Source organism: Phalacrocorax aristotelis, chromosome 2, assembly GCF_949628215.1.
Source record: "Phalacrocorax aristotelis chromosome 2, bGulAri2.1, whole genome shotgun sequence".
Lineage (NCBI taxonomy): Eukaryota > Metazoa > Chordata > Aves > Suliformes > Phalacrocoracidae > Phalacrocorax > Phalacrocorax aristotelis.
Window position 1 is genome coordinate 5,323,870 of NC_134277.1, and position 15,091 is coordinate 5,338,960.

The 15,091-nt window shown below is 49.1% G+C and overlaps 1 protein-coding gene across 2 annotated transcripts in view; it reads right to left on the reverse strand.

Moving 5' to 3' along the window:
* Positions 1–4,999: 4,999 nt before the first annotated feature.
* Positions 5,000–15,091, reverse strand: part of GARS1 (glycyl-tRNA synthetase 1) — a 29,084-nt gene continuing 18,992 nt past the window's right edge. The window contains exons 12-17 of one of the 2 annotated variants that reach the window (XM_075082225.1): positions 14,090–14,234; positions 12,167–12,252; positions 9,849–9,958; positions 7,785–7,878; positions 6,709–6,899; positions 5,000–5,365 (exon numbers count right to left, since the gene is read on the reverse strand). In XM_075082225.1, the coding sequence (XP_074938326.1) occupies positions 5,240–5,365; positions 6,709–6,899; positions 7,785–7,878; positions 9,849–9,958; positions 12,167–12,252; positions 14,090–14,234 (752 nt within the window). In that variant the 3' untranslated portion in view covers positions 5,000–5,239. The remainder of the gene's footprint in view (positions 5,366–6,708; positions 6,900–7,784; positions 7,879–9,848; positions 9,959–12,166; positions 12,253–14,089; positions 14,235–15,091) is intronic. The other variant, XM_075082226.1, reaches the window with a different exon arrangement.

Sequence of the window (15,091 nt, forward strand, 5' to 3'; positions counted from 1 at the left end):
GCAGAAGGTGAATTGCAGGTCACGGCAAAGATTGGAATCAAAAAGGTTTAAGCTGAATTTCCAAAGTACATCTGTTGGACCTGTCTTTGTTAGGACAAGCCTGTCACCTTCGGCTTTGTTTTTTATCAGGGTTTTTTTTGCAAGGGACAGGCTAGGCAAGCTTCACACTGCTACCTTCAGGTGTCGGCTGTGCTCCCCTCCCCGGCATCCTGCTCCATCAGCAGAGCAAACCCAGTGTTTTTGTGATGCCTTTTTGCAATTCCCACTTAATACCGACACACGTCTTGCCCCAGACTCCGCAGAGGCTGCCTGGGAGACTACAGCCATCCGTACTGTAAATAATTGCATTTAATCAGATGGATCCCCCCAACTCCATAAGCTCATGGCAGGGGTATCCAAACTTCACTCTTTCACCCCAGCTATACACTCCCCTGAAGATGAACTATGTTTCTAAGACTTTATTGGGATTGTTGTCTCACTTGCATTAAAATCCAGGCTGCAACAGCATTTTCAGTCCTTGAACTAACAGCAGCATTAGAGCAACGCAGTGCTGGAGGTCCAGGGCTGCAGCACAACTGAAACACACAGAAGAGCTGAAAATAAAACGTAGGGTTTCCGTGTCGAAACACCTTCCTTGCACTTGCTATTTTCTGCCTGAGAGCACCCTCTTCTGGGAAGCGGGTGCTGCTCGCTGAAGGGAGCACCCTGCTCAGCCTGCATCAGCTCCTCAGTGCCTGAGCAGCAGCAAGCAAAGGGCAGAGCCCTCCCGGGGTGAGTTTAAGCAGAGTGGCAATAGACAGTCTCTTCTGCGCTATTTTTTACAGTTCCCTCTGAAGGAGTTTGAAGATCGTTGCGTGATAAAGTATTGGTCAAAGCCACAGCAGCCGGTTATTTGCTACCCACTAGCTGATGGGTGCAGCTCCCAGCAGCCAGGGATCAGCACAGACACTGGTAAAGTCGGGTGAGTTGCTGCCTGGCACTGCTGGAGCAGCAGCTAAAATCTGCACCGTCCTAATTTTTAATTAAGTACGTCCCAGCTTTTCAGTTGTTTGCTTGAAACACAGGTGAGGAAGCACGTTTTTGCAAACCATGTGCATATCAGCCAGGACAAGACCACGCGTGTTCCGCTGGCTACATCTCATAGCGACCCGGGCTGTGAGCGAAGCAGGGGATGAGCAGCTCAGCTGCCCAGGGACGCCAGGCAGGGCCGGGGAAGGCACCATCAGCACCCGTCCGGCTGGGCTCCAGATTGCACCTCCTCCAAAATCATCCTCACCCCTTGCCCTCTGCAACGGCAGGAGCGCCTCGCTTGTGGCTAGCGTTGGTCAGGCCTCCACTTGAAAAGATTTAATGTAGAGCAGATGGTTCCAGGGCTCGTTTGTATTTCAAATAACAAGGTTTTTAACTACAAACCACACGCAGGCTTCACCTGCATCCTGGGCCAGCGCTCCCCTTTGAAGGCCAAGCAGTGAAGTTGAAACACAATTTGATAATTAGTTCCCTGGTGATGGTTTCCCTCTCATGGCTGCAAACTTTCATCTATTCTTACACTCAGGAAACAGCACTGCTGCGTTTGCTGGCAGTGTGGAGGTGTTTAATTACCTTTTTCAAGCACAGAGAGCAGCAGGGAGATGGACAAAGAGGAGCTGACCTGAGTTTCCAGCTGCTGCTCAAAAGGAGCCGGTGGGCAGCGGGAGCAGCTGGGAGCGACCGGGTCTGACACCTGCTTGGAGGCAGCACGTCCCTCGATGCAGCTCAAAACCCAAGTAATTAAAGGGTCCACTTGGATCCTCTGAAACAGGGACACCCCAAAGCACTGATCGCTTTGGAAAGCCCTGCCTGCCCTTCTGTACTCCTGTCCCTGCCCGCAGGCTGCTGGCTGGGTTTGTACAGCGCCGGGCACGAAGGCGCTTTGGCTTCTCTGGTCTGTGTTTCACTCAAATTAATAACCAGGCTTCATTTATTACATTCGCTCTGTGCGCCTTGGAGCATTTCCCAGCGATGATGACCCTCGCTTGCCCCAGCACAAGGGAAACTGAGGCTAAGAAAGCCTCCTAGCAGGGACGCACCGGCGCACGTCTCCACGGCTTACACGTTGCAGGTACTTGGAGCAGCCCCCCATCAAAGCACCACCCTGGTGCATCTGCCCTGCTCCAGGTCAGGCTCCTCTTTCCATTGCCCCCTTTTGGGCACAAGGCAGACCCATAAAACTGCCAGTCTAACTCAAGGATGCACTTTGAGGAAGAAAAGGACAACTAAAAGCGGTGACCACATGCCTGCTGTCACCACCAGGATGAATTCGTGCAACCAAGCCCAGGAAAGCAAAACAAAATCAGCACCGCAGTGATTTATGGGCATGGCGAAACCACCACCCTCCCCACCCGTGCCTGCCCCTCCCTCTCCGATGCCCGTGACCCATCTGCTTCTGCAGAAGTTTAGCTGAACCTAAAGGAACTCAGAAGCGCAGAGGAAGCAGCTCCCAGACACACAAAGTGATTGATGTTTTCAAGAATCTTCTCCTGCATTCCTTTTTTTAAAGCCTTTTATTGCTGACTGTCAGACCTGCTTATGCAAGGCTCTAATGCAGCTAAAGCTCCTTAGAAGAGGCTTATGCACCTACGGCTGATGGAGCCAGCAGTGGCAGATGGCTTATTTACACCAGGGCTGAAGATAGGTGGGGATCAGGCCTCAGATTTAGTTATCAGGACAGATGGGCAAGGGCAGGCAGGTAAATTGCAGCCTGCAGCTACACTGCTCAGGTTCTTCCCATTGAAACACCAACTCTGCTTCTCCCCACTGGGAATTTTGGGAATTTTTTAGGGTATCAGATCAAAGCCCTCTCAAAAGCATCCAATTTATTTCTTATCTAAGACTCTGTGATTCAGAGGAATGTATTATTAGTTATTATTTTGGCTAAAGCTCTTAGATCATAATTTGATTTCACTGGACAGAATCATCTGGACAGGCTGGAGAGCTGGGCCCAGGGGAACCTCAGGAAATTCAACAAGAGCAAGTGCAGGGTCCTGCCCCTGGGGAGGAACAACCCCCCCGCACCAGCACAGGCTGGGGGGGACCTGCTGGAGAGCGGCTGTGCTGAGAAGGCCCTGGGGGTGCTGGGGGGCAGCGAGGTGACCCTGAGCCAGCACCGGGCCCTTGGGGCCAAGGGGGCCAGCGGTGCCCTGGGGTGCATGGAAAGGCGTATGGGCAGCAGGGCGAGGGAGGTTCTCCTCCCCCTCTGCTCTGCCCCAGTGAGGCCACACCTGCAGGGCTGCGGCCAGTTCTGGGCCCCCAGTTCCAGAAGGGCAGGGAGCTGCTGGAGCAAGGCCAGCGCAGGGCTGCCAAGGTGCTCAGGGGCTGGAGCATCTCCCTTGGGAGGAAAGGCTGAGGGACCTGGGCTTGTTCAGCCTGGAGAAGAGAAGGCTGAGGGGGGATCTCATCAATGCCTATAAATACCTGAAGGGCGGGTGTCAGGGGGATGGGGCCGGGCTCTTTTCAGCGGTGCCCAACGCCAGGCCAAGGGGCCACGGGCACAAGCTGGAACACGGGAAGTTCCACCTGACCATGAGGACAAACGCCTTCCCTGTGCGGGTGCCAGAGCAGGGGCACAGGCTGCCCAGAGAGGCTGTGGGGTCCCTTCCCTGGAGACATTCACCCCCCGCCTGGACGCGGCCCTGTGCCCCTGCTCTGGGGGTGCCTGCTCAAGCAGGGGGTGGGACGGGGTGATCTCCAGAGGTCCCTTCCAGCCCCTGCCGTTCTGTGATCTGTAGTCATGTTTTAAAGAGAGCTCTTGCAGACCTGCAAAGGACCCAGCCAGTGCAACGATTTTCAGCTCAGCTTCCCCTGCAGCCACAGGGCAGTTGCCGAAACAGAAATTGAGCCCCGTAGGAGCCGCTCCTGGGAACCAGCCACAAGCACATGGCAGGGGGAAGGTCATGGCTGAATCCATGCCTGCTGCCAGGGCTCCTCAACTCTGCACGGTGCTTGCTCTGCCCAGCCCAGGACAGCCCCTGGCCTAGCATGCCTCCAGCCAGCCACATCCAGTACAGTGCTAGAGATGATGTTTTCTAACCTGTCTTTACATGAGCATTCTAAACCCAAGCAAAAGCCTCCTTTTCCTTGCAGGAGGATGCTTCCCTACTCTCTGAAGCAGAGGTTTCTAGTCCAGGGATGGAAATCCCTGTGATGCAGTACCAGAGTCCCCTCCAAGGCCTAGAGGACATGGGAGCAGGCTGAGGTGAAATGATGCAGGAGAGAAGACCTTGCCTCTGTGCTCTTTAGTGGGATGAGAACCTGAAACATAAGTAGGTGTGAGGCCTCTCTTAACTGCTGGGTCAGGCAGGGGTTAGCGCTCCCCAAAGGCTAAGGTGCCGTTCCCAGCTCCCCAGTAAGGCACTGTCACAACACATGGGTTTGAATTTCTCAAGTGCCCTGGGCATTCAAAGGGTACCTGGCTCTTTTCCCACCTGCTTAGCGCAACCTCTGGTTTCACTCCTTGCTGCCAGTAGACACACTTAATGAAAAAGCGACCCTGCCAGCGCACCTACTCTCCCTGCTCCCAGCTGCTCGCTCCCTCAGCCAAGCAAACCAAGCATACCAAGCATCCCAAGCAAGGGCAAGAACTGGAACAGGATTTTCCATCCCCTCTGTTCTGCTGCATGCAAATGCTCCCAATTCTGCAGAAACAGGTATCGAACACCTGCAGCCAAAAGAAAGCACTGAACCCAGCCCTCGGGAGGCTGCATGAAGCACTGTGCAATGGTGAAGACAGAGACCTTGATCATCCCCTCATAAACACGAGGCCAAGCAACTAGTGCCGTCTTGCACAAGTATCCGAGGTGATCTAAACCCAGATGACAGGGTGTACGGTCCCTGCCTTCCTGAGGGGCTGCAATAAACCCAGGAGGCACACAGCCGTAAGCAGGGGCTGGAGGGGGGAGGGAAAAATCCAAAACCAACCAAACATTTCTGAAGAAAGTACAAGGCTGCATGACCACAGAGAAGCAGGCATATATAATGGCATTTTTATTCGTAACACCTTTAAATTGGACTGCAATTATTTCAGTTTTTAAAGTTAAACTCAGGCAGCAATTGAGGGGGGAAAAAAAACCCAAACAAAAACAAATAGTCCCTGTGTGCACAAACAATGCAGCTTTGAATAATACACGATAAGTTTATTTCATATTAACATGAACAGTAAAAAGTGGACATTTGATGAGATTTTTACTTCAGTTCCTTTTCTTTATTCCTCTATTGTGTCCTTTTTGCCAGTCTCTTGTCCCTCAAATTGTGGATACTTTGCCTCAACGTCAGCCCAAGTTAGATAACCGTTTGCCAGGTCACGAATGATGGCAGGAAGTTCAGAGATCTGCAGACAAAGTCACAAAGACATATGAAACAACCATCAGAATCAAGTTGCTCTGTTGGATACTTGGGGTACATGGGTGATTTTTACATCAGCGACAGAACAGGTGCAAGGTATCTTCCTGCAAGATAATTTTTGGGGAGAAATACACATTAACTAGGAGGACATCTTAAATCACAGCCTGCTCAGTTATTCAGGGTGACCCATGAGGGAAATGCAACTGTCACAAGGCGTCACTTGGTTGACCACAGCAGGGTTCATCCCTGGTAGTGTTATGTTACAGTCTTGGAAGGGAAAGAAAATAATACACACCCCCAAAAGATGCTGTAAGCCAGGATTCTGCCAGGCCCTACTGACTGTAAGACCAGCATAAAAGAAGCTGCCAATTGCCTTTTCTTTGCTCCTCATAGCACACTGTCACAGCGCGAAGGATCAACTAGAAGATTTGCAGAAATCGAAGGGTGACAAAGTCTCACCTCTGCTGCTCAGCAGCGAGAGGTCACCCAGGTGATACAAGACAGATGGGCGCCCCGAGGAGCTGGCACTGCCTGTTACACCGAACCAAGCCCACAGCCAGCTCAGCAGCCCCGAGCAGTACAGCCGCCTTTGTACCAAGCAGAGCTAGAACAAATCAGCACTAACCCCTCCTCCTACAGGAACCAAACTCTGCTCCTGGTGGGGCCAGGGAGAGAAGGGCATGACAGAGGCGCCCCGACTGCACATCCACAGCTGAGTGGGTCTTGCTCACAGGTGATGAGGCCGCCATGGGGAGGTTTGCTCTTCCAGTCTCTGTATTATGGCCGTACCAGCTGCATGTGCTTAGGGCAGGCTTGGCTTTTGGGCAATGGTTCTACAGCTTCACTGTTGCACAGGCAACACCAGCAATGAGCAAGCTTTGAGGAGCTACATCTGTGCTGTGCTCTGCTAGCAAGCCTGTAGTAGGCAAAGATCTGCCTTTTGGTGCTTGCAGATTCAGAGAAGCCCTGCCCTATGAAAGCCAGACAGGCCAGCAAATGCATTTACTCAGCAGCCTTCACTCAGAAAGAGGCACTCTAAGACCAGTGCAATCAGCACAAGGCATGGCTTTCAAGTAAGGTCAACACCTCTGCATCCCAGGAAAACAAAAGCCTCTCCTCACTTTAGAAGCAGGGCCGGCATCTTCTGTTTGACCAGTATCTCTCCCCTGGGGATTTCTCAGAATAGCTAAATTGCCTACAAGAGCCAGAGGCAGCTCCCGCATAGACCGGAGTCATCCCTGGATCAGAAATTACAGCTAATGCTCTCCGAAGCTCATAAGAGACAGACTTGGCTCTGTCGGCAGCCAGACCCCTCTGCCTGCCCCTTACCTCGGCTCGGATCTGGCGCATCGAGTCACGGTCTCTCAGGGTGGCAGTGTGAGGTGTCCGGTTAACGGTGTCAAAGTCGATTGTGATCCCAAAGGCCACGCCAATCTCGTCAGTCCTGGCATAGCGCCGGCCGATGGATCCAGAGGAATCATCCACCTTGTGAGAGATGCCGTTCCTGGCAAGTGCTTCAGCTGCAAGGAGCAGAGAAGGGGGGGAACCACCAGGATGCGTCACATACTCAGCAGGCAACATGATGCCAGCAGAGGCCTCCCACAGCCTCATGGCAGTACCTGAAGTGAGGCACCATGCGTCCTGGTTCTGAGCAGCACACACCCTCATTTTTATTTTGACAGAAGATCCCATGTTCCAGTCCCTGCCAAGCCTACAGGCTCAAACCCACCCCACAGGTACACCACTGCTCTCACAGCTCTCCACATGGCATCTCTCGATTCTCACCCAAAGAGCAAAGTCACCAACTTCTTCGACCTGTCATTACACCCCTACAACTCTACTTTAACACAAAACACACCAGCCTTACACGTGTGCAGGGACATGTCCAGCAAGGGGAGGCAAGGTCTGGAGCAGAACTGATGCCGACAGCAAAAGGCACCATGTGACATGCTGCCTATGTTCCTGTCCTTCACATATTCATTTTCAGATGGCACCAGTGGGCATTCTGACCGAATGCTTGGAGGCTCAGCGGCTCTGGGACCGATTCAATAAATTAGCTGGCCAACAAGAGCGAAGAAAAGAACTTCATGCAAAAAAACCCACAAAACTCCACTGCTCCTGGCAGCTTCTCCTAAGCAGCAGGAAAGATTTCTTTTTGACACATGAGATAAAAAAAAAGAAACGTGTTTCACACTGCCAACCAACACCGGCAGGGCACAGAGCTGGACACTTTGAGGGTAGACTGAAGAGTTTGACAGATACCCAAAGCTGACTGATACCAACCAAATCAGCTGGTTTAGTTCGACAGCTCTCCCTTTGCATGTGAGAGCGCCACGGGACCCCAGTGCTATTCCTCACTTCCCAGGACACATCCCCATTGGAGCCACATTACTTAATACACTTACATAATTCCTTGACAAAAGGCATGAATTCCTGATTCTGGCTTAGAGGAAGAACAGAGCACTTGAATGGTGCTACAACAGCTGGGAAGCTGAAGAACTAAGGAAAAAAGAAAAAACTCAAGTAAATACAAGTTTAATGGTTAGACCAGATTCTTACAGGCGAGAATAAGCTCTGAGTGAGGTTGGAGGCAGGGTGACTGTTCCAGGGGAGAAGCCAGCCTTCTGTAAGTCATTAGCATTCAGGGCTCCAGCAGTAACACCTCACACTGCTGAAGCAAGATTGATTTTCCCCAGCTGTCCTCCACTCCCCCTTCCCTCCTGACAGCTGAATGTTACCTCCCACCAAAAGAGGTCTATCAGTGCCCTCCCTGAAGACAGTGAACCTCATCTGAATTACAGAGAAATGAAGGGAAGAGGGGTCTTTCCAGGAGATTTACATACAGTCTAAAGGGAAGAGCTCTTACAATCATCTCATTCCCGGTTTAACTCCCACAGAGACTCCACACACACACAGAGCATATGCAGCTCGAAGGTTTTCAGAACCCTCCACAGACACCCTCAGAAAAGTGTGCCAAAAGGGGGGGGGGGGGGGGGGGGGAGGGGAATATATATATTAAAAAATATCTTTCTTGACAATCAGCACGGCCTGTAAGGGTACAGAAGTAATGTAACTGAGATGTACCACAATACAGAGCAGCCCAGGCTCCATAGAAAATAGATGAGTACTAGAAGGAAGGTAAGTCCAATATTTTGGACATCATGAGCAGTTTGTGACTGAAAGTCAACTGTGTCTGAACTCAGGGCTCCTGAATCCTGTTCCCCTCCACTCGTAACTGTATCACATCCTATGGCAACCAGAGGCACTAAGGAACGCTGTTATTTTTCTTTCCTATGAGCACTGTCTAGCAGCCCAAAACAACGAATGGGAACCAGCATCATGTTTACAGCCAGCTTCCCATGGGCCACCAGCAACAGTGCAGAGCATCACAGTTTTAGCACTGGCTGGAACAGGCTGACTGTATGTAACACACTTTCCTCTGGCCCCTGCTACTGCAAAGTTTCAGGCCAAGATTCTAGGGATGCCCAGAATCAGAGAAGGTTGAATTTGGCCCGCAGGGCGAGGGAGGGGATTCTGCCCCTCTGCTCCGCTCTGGTGAGACCCCACCTGGAGTCCTGCATCCAGCTCTGGAGCCCTCAGCACAAGGAGACACAGAAGTGTTGGAGCGGGTCCAGAGGATGCCACAAAAATGCCCCGAGGGCTGGAGCACCTCTGCTACGAGGCCAGGCTGAGAGAGCTGGGGTTGTTCAGCCTGGAGAGGACAAGGCTCTGGGGAGACCTTGTTGTGGCCTTCCAGTGCTTAAAGGGGGCTGTAGGAAGGGTGGGGGCGAGCTCTTTAGCAAGGCCTGTTGTGACAGGACAAGAGGTGATGGTTTTAAACTAAAGGAGGGTAGATTCAGACTAGGTATAAGGAAGAAATTTTTTACAATGAGGGTGGTGAAACACTGGCCCAGGCTGCCCAGAGAGGTGGTCAATGCCCCACCCCATGCCCGACATTCAAGGTCAGATTGGACAGGGCTCTGAGCAACCTGTTCTAATTGAAGATGTCCCTGCTCACTGCAGGGGGGTTGGACTAGATGGCCTTTAAAGGTCCCTTCCGACCCAAACCATTCTACGATTCTATGAATTTCATGGGGGATGGAGGACAGAGTCTGTTGTCCATCTTGCTGCACAGAACTACGAATCCAGGAAAAGCAGCAAAAAGAGAGGAAATAAAACACTGAAGAGATGCATTTTTGGGAGATGGGACATTGCCAAGCGTGAATCCAGAAGGGGGAATTCTCACCCCCTTGCCAGTAATACAGTGAGAGCCTCATACACAGAATGCTCTCAGTGCACATGTATAAATGACACGTACATTGGCAAAAACAGAAATTCAACAGCCCACCTGGGTTTTCCCATCTCTGCTGTGTATTGTGCAGTCTTATTTTAGTCCTTCCCTGGATGTTAGGGAAAGGCAAATGCTTGCAGCTGGTTTTAAGCTGAGGCCCAGCCACAGGAAAGCTCACCGTTCTCTGCTCATCTCCTTCCCGGATGTGGAATGTGTGTTCAAACACTGTGTACATGATCCTCCCAATACCGAATGAGGGTTCAATTACATTTGGGATTATTTCTTCCACTGGAATACAAAAGAACCCATGTCATCATTAAAGAAGAATTTATACAGAAGAAGAAAAAAGAAAAAAAGATGCGTTTACTGGAGCTGCCTTTCTGCTCAGAAGTTCTGATTTACATGTAGCTAAGCACATGGAAATAAAAGGTTAAACATTTCTGCTCTAAATACAAATACCTGAAGTAGAGATTTCTGCTCTAAATACAAATACCTGAAGTAGAGATTTGGACTTAGTCCATGTACAGAATGTATTTAAGCTGTAAGTAACAAGTCAAGGCCCCTTCTCTGGCCCTGAGAGCAACCAGCACAGCACAACTTCCATCCACACAGATAAAGCCTCTTCCACTTCACAACAGCGAAGCCTCGTCCAAACTGTTCACTAGGAACAGTCCCTGCTCCGTATCAAGCCACAAACTATGTCCAGGCATTGTCTGCGAGAGTCTTACTTGGCACAGATGAAAACTGTGCCAGGGAATATGCTAACAGTTAAACAGCCTGGATGATGGCAGGGTAATGCTCAGTCCCTGGCCCACTTTGGTTTAATGCACAGTCTCAGCATCCAGCAGCCTGAGCAGAGAAACATGGAGCTTCAGATCCAACTCAAATTCCAGCAAAGACCCGCTCTGTATTCTAGAGTCATTCAGTGCTCCATCCCCCTGCAATGTATCACGACAGCAGGGAAGAACAAGGACCAACTAGTTAGTGTTTGCAAAACTTCTCAGAAAACGTGATGTGCTATGTTATTAGATACCCGTCATTCTCTCCAGTCCTTGCCACATATCTGTCAAAGAGGCTTTTTCCTCCTTCTCCCCTCTGGGTATGAAATGAGCTCAGTGGACAGCTGCCCTGCTCAGACAGTGCAGCTTTTTAGAAAAAGCCCAGAGAGCAACTGGAGAAGAAACAACAATTATAGGCATCAGCTGCCTCTGAAAGTCAAGGGTAGAGCTCTCCAGCACTGCACCCAGACTTGCCTCCCACTCTACATGCCCAGAGAGCCAATCCTCAACTGAGCACCTAAACGTGCGATGGGAGTTCACCTTCCAAAAGGATGGTCTTGTTTTATTTTTGCATTGACCAGCCAGTTTTAAAGACGAGAGAGAGAGCGCTTTGCCTCCTGCTTGCAGACAGCGGCCAAACTCCCAAATTTAAAGGAAAACCAGCAACTGGGGTTCTACTTGCTGGTCCCCACCAATACTACAGTCACTAACAGTTACAGCTCTGATTCCTTCTTTGAAGTCGTGACAAAGCAAAGCCTGGCACAGCAGCAGAATATGCTGAGTGAAAGACACCTGGACATCTCAAAGGCTCAGCAGCTGCAAGAACAAAATATATTCTGCACATGCTACAAGTTGCTCTACTCCCTCCTAGGAGCATTTATCATGTTGCCAACCTAGGGTAGGATGATCCACTAGAGTATGAACTGGGGAAAAAAATCTACCTCAGTCTCCAGCTCTGTCAAAGACTTCCCAAATGACCCTGGGTGAGGCGCTTACAGAGCTGGCTGGAAAGACAAGATTTCTTTGAGGAAGTAAATCCATGCATTTTGGAAAGTTACCTTCTAGTCCCATCCCCCACATCAGGACAAAAGCTTTGTGGAGATGCAGTCGCTGACCAAAGCTGATGTGACTGTTTAATACCAGAGGAACTGACTGGACTTGTCACCTTAGAGAGTCTGCTCAGCACAGCAGCCTGGCGAGCTGGCAGGTGCTGGAAGACTTGACTCCAGGCAGTGGAGCGACCACAGGAGCTCTGAGCACAGAGATCCGCCTATACCCTTCCCAGACTGCCACATCCCACCTGCTCTACTGCAATGGACTCAAAGATGAAAGCTCCCAAAGCTGGTGCACATTCCCCAGCTCCTCCATCACTACAGCAGCTAGTTCTTAGCACCATGTGGGACCTTACAAATCCTGGAATATGCAACTGAAGCAGCATGAATATCAAAGGCCACCCAAAGTCTGTTAAATGGGTTACGGAACAGACCAGGCAAGAAGCAGGCAGACAGGCCTGCATCAACGGTCACCAAAATCCCATCGCCGTGTGAAAGCTTTCCAACTCTCTTAAACTGCCAAAAACAAGGAAATAACATTTGGCATTTTTCCTGTGCCATTGTACAACACTAACAGGACAATGCAACGAATAAAGTTCACATTCAAAGTGCATCCTGATGTGCCTCTTATTTCTGAGAATCAAACAACAAAGATACAAATTTACCATGTAATGTTTTCTGAAATCTCTTCACAGTAACCATGTCCTTTGTTAGTTGAAAAGTTTTCCCTTCAGTTTCAACAGTGAATTCCCTGCAAAGGAAAAAGTCGTCTCTTAAAAGCTACAGCAATAAATAAACAAGTTATATTTCCTTAATTGCATTGGTTCGTTGACTCTAAGAGCGGGACAATAAAAGCCAGGGCAAATCCCAGAGATCAAAGAAACATGGCATACTCCTTAAGAGAAATTTACATTAATAATAAAATTACTACATCTACATTAAAAGCAACCATTTTCATAATCACAGTGAACTTAGTTGTGGTTAACAGCCTGAAGCAAACTCAGCTGGGAAGTGGAAGAGCGAAGCATATACACCGAAAGAAGAAAACAGAGGCACACAAAACAGACGCTGCACTGTACAGCTTGCCGAGTGCATGGACTTCTCATGAAAACTCAGTTCTCTCAGAAGGTACTGTGCGTTTTCACGGATACTAAACGAAGGGGAGGACACAGCAGTTATTTTAATGCTTATTTCTCAAGTTTTTGATATTATGGTCTTCTAACTCCTTTCTCTTGCTCCTCGCTAGCTTGCAACTAGCACACACTGCTTGCCATGGAGAACTTACGCTGTATCGACCTATGCTGCTTACAAGAAGCAAATTTTATTATTATGCATCCTAACAGAAACCTGCTGCTGTAAATCTGAGGGCTTCACATCATGGATTTATACAACCATGGTCATATGAAAGGAGGGTTTAACGCACTGACATGTGCTCAGCAATGCCACCCTCCTGGCTGGAGCATTCAGATCAGCGTAGTAAAACACCCAACACATTTACGAAAAGTCTGTGCTATTCACCTGAATTTGGACCCGAAACCAAACATGCTCAAGTTTACAAAGGCTTTGCTCTGAATGCAGCTACAGCTGGATGCTGAGTTTAAACACAGTCATGATTTGCAGTCCACTATCAATTCAAACCTGGGATACTGCTTATTACTCAACTATTAAATAATTTCAGTGGGATTCTGGATGAACTAAGCTCAGTTTCTGCTGGCTTTGATGTGCACACACATAACCATATTCTGCCATAGTTTCTCTCCCCATTTTGAGTGCTCCTGTTTATTTTACACTTTCACATCCACAGAAATATAAAAGAAATAAATCTTAGCTGGGGGGGGGGGGAAAGAAAGACAAAACAAAAAGGTGTGAACGTTGCCATTCTGGAATGTATTCATTGATCCTACACCTTGTACCATTCCAAGCAGGAAATAAACTTTTTTTTTTATTATTGCATCATTAGCCTTCTCATAACATACACAGCTGTTGGCCTGCTTCAGCCAAATTTGACAACTGTAGAGATCTCTCATATTTCCAATTCCTGCATGTGTTAGGAACACAGGCAGACAGGTCGAAGGAAAACATATAAATCGCTGCCCCAATAAGTCAAAAGCTGTAACAGGTCCTGAAGTATATCACTAAGCATTGGAGAACACTCACACAGGTTTTGGTTCTAATTTAACTGTTTTGTTCCATTACCCACTGAATTATTTGATTAACTTTAAAATTAAGTTCAAAACCATCTGCCAGCTCTGGTCAACTCTCAAACCAGAGCAGGGAAGCTGGTAAACACCTCCCAGTTCACTGAGGTGTCTCTCTTACAGGATGACCCTACTAAAGCCAGCAGCTCATTCCCACACAAATAAACAAATATTTGAATACCATGGTTATGCATTTACATGCGTATATCAAGAGATATGTAGATGGATGACCAGCAACGACTTGGTAGAAGGGACAGCACCAAAACTGATGACCCACTCAGCCTACTCTCACGAGGAAGTTTGTTTCAGGTGGCTCAAATTAATCCAGCAGCACTTTGGGAACCTTCCTCAGAGGTGTCAGAGGCCACCACACACACAGAGCCAGCTCACCCTTTCTCGTTGAGCAGCTGCTCCATCTCAGTGATGTAACACTCATCACACATGGAAAGGTATTCCATCACCACCTTTGCATCCTTCTTATAAGCTTTGCCAATGGCTCCCTTATTTGCCTCAAACTGAACAATGTTGACTGTTCTGTACGAGGCAGTTAAGGAGTTTGAGATGACAGAAAGCAGGGCCTAACTCTTTTGCTACGTCAAAGCTAATTGCCACATGACACAAAGAAATCTCCTCTGCTACTGGATTAAGGAACTTGCCTCCAAGAGAGGAAAGGGACAATAAAAATACTGAAGGGCAGAAAGTCACAAATTTTCACAGAATCCCAGGCTGGAAGGGACCTCAGGGATCATCTAGTCCAACCTTTCTGGGAAGAGCACAGTCTAGACAAGATGGCCCAGCACCCTGCCCAGACAACTCTTAAAGGTGTCCAACGTGGCCGAGTCAACCCCTTTCCTGGGGAGATTATTCCAATGGTGACTGTCCTCAGTGGGAAAAATTTCCCTCTCGTGTCCAGTCGGAATCTCCCAAGAGCAACTTGTGTCCATCCCCCCTTGTCCTCTCCATGGGACTCCATGGAAAAAGGGAGCCTCCACCTTCTTTGCAGCTGCCCCTTAAGTACTGGTACACAGTGATGAGATCCCCTCTGAGCCTCCTTTTCTCAAGGCTGAACAAACCCAGCTCTCCCAGCCTATCCTCATATGGCAGCTTCCCAGTCCTCTGATCATCTTGGTGAATACAACTCTTTTTTTTTTTTTTTTTTACAAGTACAGTTAGCAGCAGATCCATGGAATGTCATGGACTAACCTGGGATAGTAACCCACAATCACATTTAAACCATGCTTCACAGTCAAAACAGAGTCTAGCATTAAGCTAGAAAAAAACCAAGCACAAGAGTAAATCCCCTTTGTTCACCTGAGTACAGTCACCCACATGCTCATGACTTCCCAAAGTCATGGTGGTCTGTAGCTCTAGGTTTCCCTGTTAAATTTACTG